At 38.3% G+C, this 19336-nt stretch overlaps 1 protein-coding gene across 1 annotated transcript; it reads left to right on the top strand.

The window, feature by feature from the left end:
• Positions 1-11617: 11617 nt before the first annotated feature.
• Positions 11618-17470, top strand: LOC102205258 (prostaglandin E2 receptor EP1 subtype-like). Its single transcript, XM_005735826.1, has 3 exons — positions 11618-11966; positions 13645-14555; positions 16407-17470. Exons 2-3 carry the CDS (start codon positions 13686-13688, stop codon positions 16674-16676), a joined length of 1140 nt encoding a protein of 379 aa, XP_005735883.1. The 5' UTR covers positions 11618-11966; positions 13645-13685; the 3' UTR covers positions 16677-17470.
• Positions 17471-19336: the final 1866 nt, after the last annotated feature.

Here is a 19336-nt window from a genome sequence, read left to right as displayed (position 1 = left end):
TTAAAGCAATGAAGCGACTTCATTGATATCTGCAAACAAGAGCAATCCTGTGACTCTGAATTGGATAAATTGTTAAGACAATAAATTGATGGATGAAAAAAAAAAAATTAGTTTATGTAAATGATCAAGTTTTTTTCCACATTAAATCCGGGTGGTCAAAAATTTTCTTCATCAGTCTAGTCACATATCTTACACAGTTCATTTGTGGCAGATGAAAGTTGAAAGAAAGATGAAAGAATGCACGAGAACATGAACTGCCAATTGGCAAGACAGGGCAGAGTCCAAAAATGGAGACCATCCAGCATTTATTATAAGGTACCGTAAATAGGAGCTTAATGTGTCTTTGTGAGTCTGTTTTAGAAGTCAGAATATTTAAAAAATGACAAAACAGAGACTACTTCTGCTCGTTTTGTTTCTGTCATTTAACTTTGTAAATGTTAAAGCCTTGGGGCTGACTCCATTTGTCTGCGTTAAATGGCATTTCTGTCCTCTCAGCTTCAATTGTTGAATATTTTGTGCTGATAAAATGGTTCTGAGAACCGAGCAAACAGTAAATAGTGACAAACATTACTGAACAAGCTATCACAAGAGTGATAGCCTGGTATTTTTCAAATTAAGACATCTTTAGCGGAGACTGTTGGGGTTCTTAGCAAAAATTCTCGGGGGCAGGGGGGCTCTAATCAGTATTTATCGCTTATGTTACAAATAATCTGACGCCACCAACAACAGTGCTATAAAATAACAAGGAAACGGCAGCCAAAGAGCACACTGACTGGTTATTAGGCGTTAATACTCCAGCTAGCTCCTACGTTTTTTTGGTCTGCTAGCTATGCTAAAAAGATTACTGTCTGTGTCCTGATGAACTCCACTCTGTTACATTACCACACAAGGCTGCAACATCAAAATAAGCAAAAGAAGTATGTAATGCTAGTGGAAGTTATTCAAATCTTCCTCATATTTAGGGCTAGACTAGCAGCAGTTGATTATTTAGCATTATATTTATTATTTGATACACTCACATCTGTCTCCCTTGTTTTCTCTCTTTGTTTTCATTGTGATGTTTTCCAAGCTGGCATTACTTTTGTCACGCATAATCATATGCAGTGTTGGTCAAGTTACTTTTAAAAAGTATTTAGTTACTTTATTACTTAGTTACTTTTAAAAAACATGATACACAACCTGATTACTTTAGCCCTTTCAGCCCAATTCTATTTTTTCTGCATATTCCAGCAAAAAATAACTAAAAGTAAAGATTCAGCAGCAGGATCTTCAGTGGACGCTAATGTTTGTGTCACTTTTTAATGGAACCAAAATTAAAGTAATGGTGTTACTTACAAGCTTTAAATGCTGCATGGTCGTACTCTCTCCCACACTCCATATTATGCTTTGTTGATCTACACATGTGTGATGCTACCACGGACGCCAAATGCTCGTACGTCATTGTCAGGAGACACTCTTACAAACAACATTACTTTTTTTGCAACAGTAATCCCTTACGTTCCTCGTTACTTGAAAAAAGTAATCACAGTGCCCATCCCTGATCATATATGATACTTGGAATGGAAGAGAGTCAGCTACTGTCATTGCAAACTTTCTACATTGCCACTGCTGTAGTTGAAAGTTTGTCCAACCTCAGAGCCCCCCTCCCCCACTGGCCTGTAACCCTAAACAGTTGCCTGGCTTACCTGGTATCAAGCAGGGCCTCTTTTTAATTTAAAATACAGAGCTACATCCAGAAAATAATTGGAATCAAGAGGTTATGTATAGATTTAACAAGATATAACACTTTAAATAGGAAGCTATTAGGTGGATTTTGTCAGTACTGAGAACAACAAAAGTTGTTTCTGCCCTGCTTTAACTTCTTATGTTAGGGTTGGCTAACGATCTCTAGACTCTACCTTCAAAATACACAGATGTTGGCCATTACAGCATCAGGAATCCTGCTACCTACCTAATCAGCAGTGACTAAGCAGGAGATTACGCATACACTCATAAAATTGAACTTACACCCAGCTGCTACCATTAGATCTTTTCAAAAGAAATACTTCTCTGTCCAACAAAGGCCAGTATGAATTCCCAACCACTCATAATAATAATAATACTTGTCTTCTGAGCTTCATTGGAAATAATAGATTGAGCCAACAAGATTTTAATCAGTTCAGGGTTATTTAGAAAGTTTTATCATGACCTCAACGTGTACTACTGCATGGCAGTGAATAAGTTTTAAAAAAAAGTATTCTATAAGCAAATATCTTGATTTAATCTAAATAAAATTAAAAGAAATCTCACCAGTATTTCAAAACTATGGTGAATAATGCCATCATCTGCTAAGAATTAACAGTGACGTTGTTTCTGAATAAAGACGATTTAAAGACTAGCTGGCTTTCCAGGTAAAAGGTTAATGTCTGTTTTTGTGTGTGGGACGGTAGGTGATGAGCACTTGCATCACAGTTTCCTTTTAATAGCATCTCTGCTAATTAGCAGGCTGCGGCTCTTAAACCTCGCACCAATGCAGATGCACTTTAATTACCTCATCCTCGCTTTTCTTCACACTGACAAGAGCTCTCATTAATCACTACACAAAAGCAAGCGCTTCATTTTTATTACCCCAGACATCAGCAAGACCGCTTAGCTCTCAGCCCACATAGTGCAGTGGTGGGTGCTGCTGTCTGGGATTAGATCATTCAGATATGTCGAGTCTCCTTGCAAAGTTTCTACATCTTCACCCAGCTTGGTGCTACATTGTTTTTTAAATTCAGTAATTGAAGTGGTCCTGAAATAGAAACTTGGAACGTATTGCGCTTCACGTTAGAATTTATGTTTTTCAATGTCAGTCATGCATTTAAAATTTCTGTCTAGGAACATAACCATCCAACCAACCACGTCGACACAGCTGGAGGTCGACAGAGTCCTCTTTAAGATTCATTCAGAGTATGGGTTTATTTGGCAGGGACAGAGATCTGATGTAGGCCATTAGATGTTGACTGGGAAAACTGTCATTTTTTTTCCTCTATGAAAAAGATTTAAGAGAGAAAAGCCCACAAAAATGTTACAGTCTTTTCAAGGATAACAGGAAGGAAGCTATTAGAATTTCTCTTCTTGGATTAAGATTCAGTCTTTTTTCTTTATAAAAAGGTCACTGTGTTCTTCTTGTGTTCACTGAGAATTTACTGCATGAACATTCACAGAACAATTTAGGGAGCTCAGAGTGCTCTGTACATCACCAAATATGATTTTTATTTATTTATTTATTTATTTTATCACAAAAGCTCTGAAAACAGCAGATGATCACATTTATAACTAAAGCACTTTTTTTGACAAAATGGGAATGAGCTCTATTCAGAAAACTTAGCAACGACAAAGTGAATAAGGGACAAAATCAGATATTTAAAGAACAGGTGTCTCAAGCAAGCCAACCAGTAAAGACTGTGCTTGTACTTGGCAAATCTTGGTTGTAAAAAGCTGTATTGCTAAAACAGCATGTGTGTGTGGTTGGATAGCTTTGAAGTTATAATGTTCCAGTATTGAGTAGCATGCTGGAACAGTGGTTAGCACTCGTGTCTTTCTGTGTTAGCCCTGCGTCAGGTTGGCGACCTGTGCAGGACGTATCCCACCTCTTACCCTATAGTAGCTAAGGTTCCGTTAACTCTGTTCTTTCTTTTAATTTATACAAATCTGTGCCATATCTTTCTTTCCTGAATGAATCAAATTTTTATAGGCTCATATTTTGGCTTTGTCAGTATACAGTAAATGTAATATATACTCACCTGCCACTGTTAGGTGTTTGGACCCTCATTCTTGGCATGAAGACCTATAAATCGCCCTCACAACCACCAAGTTCATCTGATTTCCCAGTTTGCCGAACTTGTTGGCCAGACAGACTGTATATGTAAACTGACAGGAGTTTAATGGGCTTAGAAATATAACTTTCCCTTTTTGTTTTTACCTTGATACAAGGCTAGATGGATCCATAGATATTTGAATTGCTGTTGCCTCCCTATCAATTTGAACCTCTTTTTTTCTGTAAAACCTGGAGATGGTTATGTGAGAAAATCCCAGTAGGTCAGGAAAATTTCAGAGGATCCCCTACTACCTTTTCATCTTTCTTCCCCAGACCTGTTTGAAGTTCAGGAGGCTGTTTTTGTGCCTAAATGCACTGAGCTGCTGACATGTAATTTTCTGATTAGATATTTGTGTTAATGAGCAGTTCAACAAAGTCATCAGTGCTTGTTGGGTAGAGAAAGGTTTGAATCTGCAGAAGTATTTTTGACGTTTCAACTCTCCAGTGGCTGAGCCAACAAAGCTCTAATGAAAGCATATACATGGTGGATTTTGAGGCAAGAGATCTGATGTAAATTTGATTTGAAGAACTCCAAACAAGTCAAACTTTTAAATGAAAATCCCATACTTCAGCAAAATTTGTTTTTGAATATGCAGATTGTTATGGTTTTAATTAAAATAATCCTGGGTTGCTTTACAAAAATATTATGTATTGTTGTTGGTTACAGCACAAAAACAATGCGTTGACTAGTTAACGTTTACTCTCCCTTAATCAAATAAATGCTTCTTTTATTTTATGCATTGAGAATGTCTTTACTAAATCCAGCTTGGAAAAAACATAACAGCAAGGCCAAATGTGGACAATGGCATCTGTTTTAAATCTACAAATATTTGGTCTGAGTCACAGTCTGCAGTGTCTAAACAAAACACCTAGCATAATGAATGCAGAGTACTCCAGATTCTTGAGCTTCATGCATTCATTTGAGACTGTCATGCCACTCTCCTTTCACATAGTGTCACAATGGAGTTATTTTGTATTGCTGAGGAAATCGAGGCTCAAATTGACCAAACTACGGAAGTTCTTATGCCATATGCTCTTTTCAATGAATCACTGCAACTGCATTTGTACAGATCTAACAACTATATCTGTCTACAAATTTGTTTTTCCCTTAAAACATAAAGTATTAGGAAACCTATCCATTAGGAAAGCTTGCTATTGCCTTTACACTGTATGCGGTTCAACAATAAAACCACACGATTAGTGTCTTTTCCCTCAAATTGTATTTTGTATATTGATTGTATTTTGTCTCAGAACACTGATTACCATGAGTTCTTCTTAATGTTTATCCATGCTGGAAACCAAAAAATCAACCATAATGATCATGATACACTGCCCAGTGCAGATGTCATCTGTTATTATCTGTGGATCCTACAAGACTGGGATTTTCTATTTCTCCTGGCATAATCAGCACCCGTCTTTACAGAGTTCAAGACATGCAGCAGGCAAAACAGTAACCAAATATTAGAAATTGCTTCTGGGTTCCAGCCTGACAATCTGACAGTGTGTTGTTTTTTTGTTTTACAATTTGCACTGCAGGGAGTGTGTGCTACATCAGAGAAAAGTAGTTGAAATTGTTTCTCTCTTTGACAGCGTGTTTGTCTTTTCTTCTCCCAGCTGAATATTTTCATGCAAACATTCCACTGTTCAGTTTTTGGCCAGACAGATAATGTGTGGCTTTCCACTCATAATAGCAAAGAATTCCCATAAATATAATAAAACTGAGGAATGCACCCATATCATGGACACCTTTGCCCCACTGAATATGTTTGCATGATATCACAATGCTTGATTAAAGCTAGCACAGTATAATTGTGCAAAGTGGTGTGATAGAGGGGAATGTTCTTGATGTTAAAACCAAAACTGCAAATCACTTTTCTAAACCCGTAAAACTCCTGTCAGTTCACATATTCAGGCTCTCTAAACAACATGGTGGTTGTGGTGGGCGATTTGTGAGTCTTCATGTCAAGAAGATTTTTTCTGCATATGCAAAACTAGAATTTCTTTTTCTTTTTCTTCCATGTTGCATGTTAAAGGATAAAGGCCTTTGTAACCTCTGAAGAGCATTTCCATCTCCCAGTGCGACAAAAAAAAATCAGGTATGCAGTGAGTGAGTTTTTTCTCTTTGCGGTGAATGTAAGGGTGTAGAAGGAGCCTCAAACCCATAAACCTCAGACTTAGTATTGGACAAGCCAGTGGACTGCAGATGCCAAATGGCATATTTTGTAGTAATTCGTGAAGAAAATGGAGGCAGCAGGGTCTCCTTTAAGAGGTAGGATAACAAACATGTATGGCAGCCAAGCGCTCGATTGTTGCGCTCTCTAAGTGGGCACTGGTAAAGGAGAAGGATCAGACCTAAATGATTTAGTCCAAGACCAACATAAATAGAGACGTGTCTAATTGAAAGTCCTAACAAGATAAATGAAGCCAATAAAATATAAAACTATCTAGTTTAGAATTAACATCTTTATGTGCCATCGTTATGTCTCTGTTCTATCAAATAGTGAATTTCTTTCTGTTGGATTTAACAACAAAACTAAAACTAGCTGAAGTGATCTATCTGGTTCTCTTTCACACCTGCTGTGTTTTAGCTCATTGACCCGTGGTATTTAAGCACTGGCTGGCACTGCTACTCTCTGCCTTCCATCTGGACTTTGTGAACAATGTCATGAGGTAAAAACTATTTTCATGTAGAAAATTCACCAAATAAAGAAATCAAATGTTCAGGAAATTGTGGCGATTAGGTCAAGTACATGACTCTTCTGGTTCATGAAGAGTAATATTGAGCTATCCCTCTGACTGGCTAAAGTGGGTTTTTATAGTGTGTGTTCACTTACACTTTTTTGGGAAAAATGTGCGTCCATGCAAAAGACAAAGGATTAAAAGCACAGACAGAGGCTGCAGTTGACACTTTTCATTATTTCATTGTGTCCTATAACTTCACTCTCCTTTCCCTCTGGTTCACAGAGCAACAGCAACACAACCAAGAGTGGACCATGGATGGCTGGAGCGCGTGCTTTGTACCCTGCCGTCATCTGACAACAGAGCTCCATGCAGGCAGACGGGCAGTCCCTGGAGTGGAACGGAGGGCGAACGTGCTCCCTGTGTTTGACTATAAATCCCACTTAGGTAAAAGGATGAAGAGACAAAGTAACTGGTTAAAAGGAAGACAAGTGGAGAAAAGGAGAAACCTTTAGGAGGCAGTAAGAGAAGCTACTCTTTGCCACGTTGTTGTTCCTATTGTAGTGGGTGTTAAGCCTCTAATGCCTCTAAAAAGTTTTTGTGTTTTTTTCAGTCTGTATACCTGCTTTCTTGACTGTTCTTCAGTTGCCCAGCCAAAATCAGAGTGATTGCACTGTTTTCTGGGACTCCTGTTGCTTCAAGGAGTGTCACAGACACTTCCAGTTCCACTTGCCTGGACCATCCAGCCAGTCACTGCTCCTGCAAAGAAAAACACTGCAATACTACAACAACAGGGAACTCATCAGAGGCTAGATCCAATGAATCACACTATTCAATCAGTGAATTTGAAATTGCCACAACCCTCTGTCACTGAAACACCAGTTCAGCCCAATGTAATGGAATCTGATTTTGTTCCCCTGTGTGTGCAACCCCTGTGTGTGCAACCCCTGTGTATACACGTGAGCTGGGTTACTGCAGGGGTTTTCTGTTGAAGTGGCCTTTACTGCTCAGTAATACACCCCGTGGCTTCTCTAACGACTACCCAAAGATTTCTCATGTTGTGGGTTTGCTTAATGATCAAGCTCTTCGGAGAGCTGAGTCTTATTTTATTAGCTGGTCAAATGAGTCATCCACATAAGTTTGTAAGGCGTTTAATAGAGTGTTTGAGCAGCTAGATGGTTCTTTAATTTATACCAGACAAATACTGTCACTGAGTTCTCAACTGAATTGTGTCAGGGACAAAGGCACTAAAAATCGGTTACCATCATTTCTTAAATAATCAGCTTAAACATGAACTAGCTTTAAAGGACGAGCCAGCATCTCTGAAAGACTTAAGATCTCTAACCACAAGAAACGATAGTCAGCTTTCCAAGTCTTTGTTGATTCCACTGGAGAACAAATCCTGCTTGATGACCAATTGTGGCTCCATCCATCCATCCATCTTCTCCAGTGGGTGCTGGGTTTTTGGAAGACCACATTTAATACACCTTTATAGTATCGCGTGGTGTCTTTTTGGATTAACTAACTCAGCTTCAGCCCTCCAAGCTTTACTTTCTTAAGGATTTTCTGAACAACTTTGTGTTTCTTGATGACATTCTAGAAAAAAATAAAATGCCATTTCATTAAGGCTTTGCAAAAGTAACTGGAAAAGAGACTGTATGTGAAGGAAAAGAGATGTGAATTTCACACTTCTTTAGTATCATTTTTGAGTTATATTCTCAAGAGTGGGCCAGTGAAAATGGACCTGGAGAAAGTCAAAGCCATGACCAAAGGGCCCACTCCAACCACTTGGAAACAATTACAGCACTTTATGGGCTTTGCCAGCTTCTATTGCCAATTCATCACAAACTATAACCAGGTAGCAGCACCTCTAACTCATCTCACTTCTACCTCCAGAGCTTTTGCTTCATTTCCAGAAGCTGAATGCGCTGACCAGTTACTCCTATTTCATGGCCAGGCTCAGTTGTCATTGACAGGTTCTTAAAAGTAATGCATTTCTTAGCCTTGCCTAAACTTCCCACAGTTACCATAACAAACCAACAATTAGTTTAACATGTTTTCAGGTTGGATGGAATTCACTCAGACATTATTTCTGTCAAATGACAAAGATTCATCTCTCAGGTTTGGAGCGCTTTCTGTGATGCACTATGATTCAAAGTTAGTTTAGTTTCTGGTTTTCATCTACAATCCAGTGGCAAGACACAGATCAAATCATCCAGGCAGCAAATCAGGAGGATTTGCTGATTGGCTTGGAGCTGCCTTGCATTGTGTTGTTTCTTCCAACCCACCTACGTGAAGCTCAATTTGCCTGCTTCTATGAGAATTTGTCCAACTTTCTCCATTTCTCAAATCATACCAGTCACTTCTGTTTTGGCAGCCCTCTTTTTTTGGCAAATCCCTAAGGACCTGTGGGGAGGCGTTCATTATCCTGAGAAAATATTTCCTGCTGACCTTTATCACATTACTTCTCCTCAAGCTTTAAAAAAACATTTTTTTCATTGCAGACAAAAAATTATAACAGAAGACAGGGGTAAGATGCAACCAAGGATGCCTTAATTTTTATGTGTTTATTTTGGTGGGCACTTTCGACCCTGAAACATCTGTTTGGGTACATGTGATTCTGAATACGAAACTTCAAACCACAGGGATCCAAAAGAGCGCTTACAGTTTCGCTTTGCATTTAAACATTAATAATAATTGCTGGATGGCCTTCATATTTTGTACACAAGGATGAACCCAAATGACATTAGTTCAGTTTAATTCAATTCAGTTTTATTTACATAGCACCAACTTACAACAACAGTTGTTTCAACACACTTTATATTGTAAGACCAAACAAATGGAGTACACAAACATACAATTTTGCTCTTTGTATGTGTGTTTGTCATTGAGAAAGAGAGAGAAAGCAAGAGAGAGAATGTGAGTGTCTTTGTATAAGCGTTTGTCATGAAACATACTTAAGAATGAGGGTGAGAGACTCCAACAACAACAACTATGCCCCCTCAAAAGCCAGAGGTTAACAGTGAATACATGGGAAGCCCTAAGAAAACCCAAAACCCAAGGCCACACATGCAGATGACGATTGAGCGCTCAAATCAGATGGGGGAAGAGAAAGGTCCCGGACAGAGCCGAGGGCAAGAATGCCAAGGGACTGCAGGCAGCGAGAAGCTGACCCCAGTACAAGCCGAGGACGGGGCCCCGCATGCTTCAGTATTAAGAAGTAATCATGCTTAATAGTGAAACCTCTGAAAGGCAGAGTAGAGATCTTTACTGATGTAAATAATGTTACCTGATTGTAATGGAGTGGTGGAGGTGTTCTGATATTTACAGTTCACAGGTAGAGGTCTTGATTTACCCCAGTTAAATCTATGAGCGCAATTCACTCCAGAAGAGAGTTTTGTGAGTTCCCAAGGAAAAGTAATAGCATCATCAGCATATAGGCATATCGGATTGCTGCTGCTAGTGGTTCAATGAAAAGGACAAAAAGCTAGGCCTGTCTGGTGCCCCTCATTAGATTAAAGCCTTGCAAATTAAGTTTATTTGTCCTAACACATGCATTTGGATAGCTGTGTTTTGATCCATTTTTTGAAGAATGTACCAAATCCAAATTTGTGTAAAACTGCAAATAAAAATTTCCACTTTACCTGGTCTATGTCTAACGAGACAACTGTGGTTTCTAGTTTATTGATTGTGGAGCAATGATCTATTGCATTAAATGGTCTGTGTGTATTGTTTGCTAAGTGTCTACGCTTGATTAAACCTGTTCAATCAGGATGTATTATGAATGGAGTAATTTCACCTGCTCAGGTGAAATTAACTCCAGGAGGATGATTTTTGGACTTCTGCTGTTTGCATCAATGTGTGTCAGTGTGAAATAAACCAAGTCAAGGGTAAACTATAGGTGCCACCAGTGACTATCTTTCTGTTGGAATGAGGCAGCAAGCAGCCTGGTCCACCTTACGCCAAGAATCCACTTGCACCAGTCTTTCGTAGAGGAAAATGTTTTTCATCTGCATAAACAAGAAAAAAAAAGTATGACATTTGTGTCTTGGATCATAAATCAACTAAATTTTTCGCCTGTTTTACAAACCTCTTTGAGACTGGGCTTCTTTTTCAAGATGTAATCCCATCTAATAGATGTTTTGATATTTTCTGCGCACTCCTCCCTTTAAGACTCTCGCAGGGCCTAAATTCTTCCTCCAGGTGTCTTGATTTAATTTTTTTAAAGGAAAAAAAACAAAATGAAAACAATTTACATGTCAGTGCCCATCTCTGCTCTTTCCTGTGAACCAGCAGCCAATCTCTAATGTTGCTTTTGCTCAGTTTCCAACCCAAAATGTGTGCTAGTGTGCTCCAGCTTGCATTCCACGATCTTGTAAAATTCAAACAAACAAAGCCACCTGGCTTCAGTATGTACTACAGGAAAAGTGTCAATCAAGCAGAATACATTTTTCCTTTACACAGCTGCAGAAACCCTCAAGACTAACACCAGGGTCCTTGAGGAACATCTGTTTTTTTTCTAGAGCGTGAATATGGCTTTTCCATACCAAATTATCTAAACTACAACTGCAAAACAAACACCTTCACATGTATCCTCGTCTTTTTTAAACTTTTTTTTTTATTTCATTGTTTTTTAAATTATATCTAGATAAACGTCAGCCCTTTGCTCCTGAATACTGAGGTCGTTTATTGGAATTACTGAAATAGAAGACCCTTCATAGGAAGAACTAATATCCACCATGTACTGGACAACTGATACCTCAGCAGAGGTTATTTTGAGCTCAGAGTTACGCATTCAACTGCAAAAATAAATAGATTAATAGCGCAGCCTATGGAACCGAATCTGTTCAGATCGATTCATTTACAGAAGAGCCAGGAGCTGAAAAGTGTCTTCGCTTCAAGCTGATTACTGCAAATAAAGCTTTATTAACTATTTCGAGACCAACATTTTGAAGTTTACAGGGAAATTAAAACTCTAACAGCGTGCTGCTTAGGTAAAAAATAATGACTTTTTCTTTTTAAATTATTTTTCCCTTCACTCTTTTTTTGAGAAATGACACGTTAAGTGACGCTAGGTTGCGCTTACTGGTCGTGCAGGTAATGTAAACAGGCTGCAGGGAAAGTGCAGCACAGGGGTGAGACGGACTTGACTCAGGGGGCGAACAGCAGCAGAGACGCCCACACAGACTGGAGGACACCGCGCTATAAAAATGTGAGTCGGTATTTCAGCGTCAGTGGGGATCCTTTAAAAGCCACAGTGAAATAGACAGGAGTCTTAAGCAATGGAAAAAACTCCGCGACGGACATCGCTGCAGTGGAGCTTGTCGAAAGGAAACATGACTTCTAATGAAAACAGATTTTTTCTTCTGGATTTCTTTGGATTATCCTTATGAATCACAAAGATAAACCAGCTGGACTTATAAGATAACTAATCAACTGTCGAGTGGTAAGTAATTTCTTCCATTTAAATAATAATAATGATGAAGAGGAGTAATAAAAAAGAATAAGTCTTTGTTCATTTTATATGTATTATTTTTTGTTAACATCTGTATTTCTATGTTTCTTATTTAGTGGAAATGTGAACTTTTCTGAAAATATACAGATCAGTGTGGGAGTTCTCATAGATTTAACAAAGTGGTGAGAAGAAATTGTGATAGGGTGTGTTGTGGTGCAGAAAAGCAGCTTACTGGCTGTCGCTGGGCTCTGTGGAAGTCTGAAACAGTAGGCAGGAGACAGCCCTAAAAATTTATATTTCTTTCTGGTAGAAACTGGATCCAGTAATTGTTTTAATTAGTTTAAATTAAGGCAATTACTGTTACTGTTTAGACACCACAAACGAGGTATAAGGATTCTCTGTGTTAAAAAAATGTATGTGATTATGGAATGAAGCATCGTGAACAGTGAGCTGAATAATGCTCAGCTCTGATTTCCCCCAATATTTAGTCTTTTTTTTGTGTTGCTGGGAGTTCTGTTCTGTTTAACTATGTTTGACCTCCAAACTAAACCTAACAGTGACGCTCCACTTTGATTAACAAAGCACTGCAGTCCTGACAGCTGCCTCAGTAGCCTCTACTTGCTGTCTGTCATCCTGTGTCCTTTCATCGCTCAAGTGTGTCAGGTTGGGTTCAAAAGGAATATTTACAAATCAAAAAGAAGAAGAAGAAGAAGAACTTAAACATTTGTCATCTATTAAATATATATATATATATTAAATATATGTATAAAAGATTGAAAAAATGTTCCTGCCTATGATGAATAATTATAAGTACATTTATAAGACATTTGTGTGTCATACAACTATTAAAGTTCTCTCCTTTGCACTTCTTTCACATACTTCCACCTGAATCAAACTCAGTTATAAAAGAACAAGAGCCATATTCGTGTGGAACGCAATAGATGTGAAAACAATAATTTCCTTCTTTTCTTTCTTGTAGTGTTTTTGAATCTTTTAAATGTCAGCAGCCCTGAAATCTTAAAAGATGACCATTATAGGATGTCACGTAAAGGTGGTGCCTTTGGTTTCAGAAGCGGCTTTACTGCCTCTTGTCAGTGATTCTTTGGCCAGAGAGAGAGATGAACGCATTCCTTCTGAAAGCTATTGTCTCTTTTGGCGTTTTAACAATCTGCCAATATCTAATAGCCTACCCTCTAAGGGCTGTGGCTAAAGGACCACCTGACCTGGCACTGTCCCCCACTCAGGAAGATAAAACATAAATACGGTTGTAACCGTACTGCATTTTGTGCCCCAGAGTTCAATCTTGTGCTTCAGTGCAGCCACCATGCCTCATTGCAAGGCAGCCACGTCTCCTTGTTTATGCTTCGAGGCAGGAATTCTGTTCACAAATAAAACCGTTAGTCTCATGTTCCCCCCACCTGGTTGGTTTTTGTGTCCTCCTGTGTCATCACATTTAAATAAACAAATCTGGGAACACTATTGTAGATGTTTGGTTGGGTTGGGATTTTCTGCATTCATTTTTTCCAGGATATTTCCTGAACTTTTATTTGTATTTGTGTGAATAGTTATTACAGTTTTTGTTAAATCAACTCATCAATATCATTTTACACGGATCAACAGCAGCTTAAGAGTGCTTTATAACTAAATATGCCTTTTCTCTCTCCTGCAGCCTCACCTAACTATGGATCTCACGACCTTCAGAGTTCAGAGATGTTAGCTTTGAGCCACTACAACTCCTCAGCCCCCCTGCTTCTCCCTCATGTGGCTAATGACAGTGGAGGGAAGGTGGAGGTCAGGGCTGCTGTTGAAGGGCTGTCACACCATGAAAACCTCACCTTTGAGGAGCCTACCGCTGGTGGAGCGTTCATTGTCATATTGTCCATGACACTGGGCATCATTTCCAACATTGTGGCCCTCTTCATCCTGGTTAATGCTTACTCCCTTCAGCGCCGGCGCTCCAAAGCTACATTCCTTCTGTTTGCCACGTCACTGGTGATTACAGACTCGATTGGCCATGTGATTCCTGGTGCCCTGGTTCTCCGACTCTACCTCTCTGGAGCTGCAAGGCCTCAGTATGTCAACTCCTCTGATGGGATGTGCCAGTTCCTCGGTGGCAGCATGGTGTTCTTCGGACTATGCCCTCTCTTCATGGGCTGTGCCATGGCTGCCGAGCGATGCCTGGGTGTTACTAAACCACTGCTGCACTCATCTTTGGTCACAAAAAGACGTGCAAAAATTTGTCTTTCCATCATCTGGCTGGCAGCCTTAAGTGTGGCCTTGCTACCCTGCTTTCAGCTGGGTTCCTACACCTATCAAGAGCCAGGGACCTGGTGTTTCATCAAAGTGCTCAGTGACACTAAGGAGGTGGATGTGGCATTTGTAGTATTGTTCTCTGGACTTGGGCTGGCCTCGCTAGCTGTGGCGCTGGTTTGTAACACCATCAGTGGACTGACACTGGTCTTCGCCCGGCTCAGGAGGCAGCCCGGCTCCCATCACTCAGCCAAGTCCCACGACATAGAGATGGTGGTGCAGCTCGTTGGAATAATGGTCACCTCGTGTATCTGTTGGAGCCCTCTGCTGGTGAGTGTCAGGAAGTACAAGGTTAAGAAAGAAAAGTCAGTAAGATGGTAGACTTCACCTGTTGTCTAAAAATAAAAAAAGAAAGAGCTCTTACGCATCAAATGTTCTCTCACACAGATGTTTCTACTTAGGTTGGCTGATTAGCGACACTCTGAGCATGCTTGCCTTCATGCCCATACTGTGCTTTATTAACTCTCGTCAGTTTTATTGCAGCTGTTAGATCACAGCAGCTTTACAGCTCTCTTACTCATTCTGGCAGCTCACTACAAGTGGATTTTTAGCCAGTATGTTTGAAAGCACCTATGTGGTGGTTAAGCAGTATTTTTACTCCTCAAATTTTTGGAGGTTTTCAAGTTATGTCACATAGTGCAACTGTGAGATTAGGGGCAAACTGAGAATTTTGGTTAAAAACTGTGAAGTTAGAAGTAATATTTAAAGTCACACTGCATTAGCAACAGGATCAGTGCTGACAAAGACAAAAAAAGAAAGAAAGAAAGAATCTTCTGTCCAAATGGCCTTGTTTCTGTAAAAACAAAACAAAACATGAAATTCTTATTTAACACATTTCTGAAGAGAACTGGATCACATTACACAGCTGGATCATTATGGGATCAAATGTCAGACAGGGAACAACAACTGCTAAATTAAAGAGTAAGTGCTCTTACTTTGTGTAAGTCAATCACTTTGTTTAAATATCAAGCTCAGTTAAGAAAACAAAAAAACAATGTGCAAACAGAGACTGAAGCAGAAATGTGGTCAGAAAGAAAGACCGCATATTTAAAAAGTGCGTCACATGCATAATAACAGAGGGATTTTGCACGCTATCAAGGGTTTATATAGGATTAGCAGAAAATGAGAATGGGAAAGTATCTCTCAAGTTAGACCTGCCAACAAACTCTAGCTTACATCTCAAGGAACAACAGCAGTGCAAAAATTCTTGCTCAAGCTTTCATGCAGCCACTCAAGTGAACTGTGCAGCAGTCCTCAAGGACAAAACAACATACACAGCTGGTATCTGGTTTGTATCATATTAAGAAGCTTACAATGTGTTTTTTAATTTGGTGATTTCAGTTTACTCAGATTGTCATTTGCTTGACTGACTCACGTAAAGATTCAGCCAAATTCTGTTTTACTAAAGTGAAATTATTTCCATCGGTTGCTTCCATCCTTCCATTTTCTTAACTGTTTATCCAAATTGAGGGTTTGTGTGGGGCTCGAGCCAATGCCACCTGACAAAAGTCAGGGCGCACCTCGGACAGGTGACCAGTCCATTACAGTTTCAAACTGGGCATGACAGACATGGTGACTTTGTAATTTTTTGGTCAAACATCAGCACATTGCTGATAGTTACATATCAGTAGCATGCAAATTTAATGTAATGTGATGTAAGAAGGCTCAGGTGTTACTTCTGTGCACAAACATATATGAAGCAGAAGGTTTTTTGTCTTATGATACCTGCATGTGATCAGAGAATTTGCACTATCATTATTAAATAAATGGTAAATACAAGTGATCTCATTACATTGCTCTCCCTAAGATGATTGCATATTATAGATTTCACTAATTAAAAGTATTGGTATCAAAGCTGAAGATTTTAATACCAGGTATTAGGCGCAATGCAGTCCAGCTACTCGGAAATAAAACTTTTACTCCTGCAGTCTCTACTTTAAAATATCAATAAGAGGTTAGTACAACTATAGCCAGACCTTATAAAGCAATGTCACTGTATCTATGACACTAAGGAGGGTAGAGTGGCATTCTATTTTTATAAACATTTATTTTGCTATTCTTTTAATATATTGTTTTTACTTTTCATTTTACTAACTGTAGTTTTATGTTTCATGTCTGCAGATCTTTGGCCTGATGTCCGTGATTCACTCCTACACGGGAACCATTGGACACAGCTTGTCATACTATGAAACCCTGATGGTGATGGGAGTGAGGCTGGCCACGTGGAACCAGATCCTCGACCCCTGGGTTTACATCCTGTTGCGCCGCACCGTGCTCCGCAAAATCTACCTCATCGCTAAGTGCCAGGCAGGCCTGAGGGGTACTATTTTGGGCCGTTGGGAGCCGTCCTCTTTTCCTAGCTCAGAGAAGAATGATGTAGATCAAGTCTGATCTGAGAGAAAGGCTGACATAGTAATTTGCGGATATATTTTGTTACCAGGTCAGTGAGCATATGAAGAACTCAGCAAAGATCTTTATAAAGAAAAGCCAACAGAAGAGCAGGATGTTTGAAAACACCTCCGTGGCTTTTAAACCTTCTCTAAAAAAGTGCTTCTTGGATTGAATCATCATTTCTCTTTCTCACATCATCAAAGTTTACCCTGAGTTCATGGTCTGGACCTTATAAATGAAAGCTAGCTAATGCTATGATTTTGCACAAAATATACACTTTTCTACTGTTTACCTGCATTGAGTGAACATTCCTTGTTATTATACCCTCATAAGGAAACTCTTAAGAGGAAAAGGGAACGATTTAGGCCGCATATGGCTGCAGTACTAACCACGCTTTGTCTGGAGAAGCTCAAAGTTTTGCAGAAGTGCCACTTATACAGGGACTACATACAGTATTGCATTGATTTATTTGTACTCAGTTCTATCTGCTTTTAAAGACATGAATTGCACAGTTGGCATGCCTTCATTGTATGGTTGCAAAAGAAATCAGTTGTACTGGTTTTAACATTTGGAGGGAGCACCGTACTAAACCCAGAAGTATTTAGAGCGTATTCTGCTGAATGTGTTTCATTAAGGAATGTTAATATTCAAATACTGTGGAGTTTATGTATGTTTATATGCTCTATGTGTGCTTATATATTTCTTTTTGTGAAATAAAGTAAGAGGTTATAACGTAATACTTGAATTATACACTCATTTTTCTGAGTGTGTGTAAAGACTGAATGTAAATAAAAAACGATTCAATGTGATTTTATTCCAGAACTTTGTATTTATTTTTTCCCTAAGCTAGAAACAGAATCTTTTAGCTTTTAAAAAATGTTGTACTCTACTATCATACAGATGTCTGTGACATCAGTGTTTATTATTATTATTATTATTATTATTATTATTATTATTAGTTCACCTACAACCACAAAAAAGTCTGATGCCTTTTTATTTTGTCCTAGAAATGTCTCTAAATTCCTAGAAGATCTAGACTTGCTATTTCCAATTGCTCCTTCATTATTCTGGATAATGTTAAATATTACTGCAAAATGTTAAATAAATGAAATCTGATATTTATTTAACCTCCCATAAAGCTTTCAGTCCAATCATAATAGGTTTTGCCATCCAATCTTGGTGAGTGGACATATGCCCTATTGACCCTTTCTTATTTCAGCTGATCACAGGATCTGGGCTGGTTATATTGTGGGGTACAGAGCAGGTAAAATAATTCAATCATGATCATGTTTCTTGCAAGTTTGTTTTTTCATTTACCCATACAGTGATTAACAAAATTATTAGACCACATAAAAACAAGAGAACACAAATATTTTAGAAATCTGTCAGTAACTAAAAGTCATGTTGATGTTTATTACGGGAAAAAATAAACTGAATTCATGTTGTAATACCTACATTTGAACTGGCAAACTGGACTTCTCTGAGAAGTCCGAAACCAATCCAGCATAACATTCAACAACAACAACAACAACAACAAAATATTTTTTTTTTTTTTGTTCAGGACTCCAAGTAAATAACTGTAATTTCAATTTCAAAAAAATATTTTTATTTATTAATTTTTTGCTTTTTTATGGAACAGTAAGTTTTAAAATTTGTGGATAACAAAAATATTTCTATTTTTGCATTAAAAAATATCATTTTGATAAAATAGCTTGTGAAGATGGATTAACATTACAGAAACATAAATAATGATTTTCGCAATTACCAAATTTTAAATTATTAATTTAGGGCAGTTGAGCCTTACATTGGGTGGTGATCTTATAATTTTGTTAAGCACTGTATGCAATGGAGGACACTGATACAAATTCTACATTTTTGTTTTTTGTGTATGCGTTTCTAAATTAAATACAGTTAACTTTATGTGTGTCTGAAATAAAATAAAATACTGACCTGTATTAAAATGGATCTCAAACAACAGAATCCTTTACAAGAACCATTTAGGTTAAGTTCAAACAGAAATATTGGACCAAATAACGGTTTTTAAGTGGACTGGATCATCTTTCCATCCATTTTCTAAATCACTTTCCAAGCTTAGGGTTGCAGGGAGTGGCTGGAGCCTATGCAGCTGTCATAGAGCAAGAGGCACAGAACAACCTGGACTGATCGCAATTGTATCAGATCATTTAAAACTAAAAAATAATCTGCATCATGAATAGAAAAAATTGATTAAATTAACATATTTATTCCTATTTGTTCTCCAAAATATTAGCAGCTAACAACATTGCATTATATCTTTGTTAGTATGAAGCAGGACCAAAGTCTAACCAGATTGCATAATGCAAACTGGTGAAAGCTGACATATTACAAAAATGGAAATAACGATAGCAGAAGAATATGATGTGAAAAGGTAAGAGTAGTAACTGTGTGATGTAATGTTCCTCCGTGGATATTTTCAGTGTTAGATGTGGACTTACATCACACAGAACAGAAGAGAAAATGGATTCAAATGTTTACTTGGGATGATCAGGGGAGTGGATATCTGAACATATACAACTGAGTCTGATGGCTATATTGGAAAAAAAAATTGACGTAGAGCAGTTAGTTCCAATAATTTTTGGTTTGTAACAGATAGAAGAGGCCCAAGAGGCTTAGATCCCAGA

The sequence above is a fragment of the Pundamilia nyererei genome, unplaced genomic scaffold, assembly GCF_000239375.1.
Source record: "Pundamilia nyererei isolate P.nyererei 1_Seehausen unplaced genomic scaffold, PunNye1.0 scaffold00065, whole genome shotgun sequence".
NCBI classification, from domain to species: Eukaryota; Metazoa; Chordata; class Actinopteri; order Cichliformes; family Cichlidae; genus Pundamilia; species Pundamilia nyererei.
This window is presented reverse-complemented; position numbering and strand designations above follow the sequence as displayed.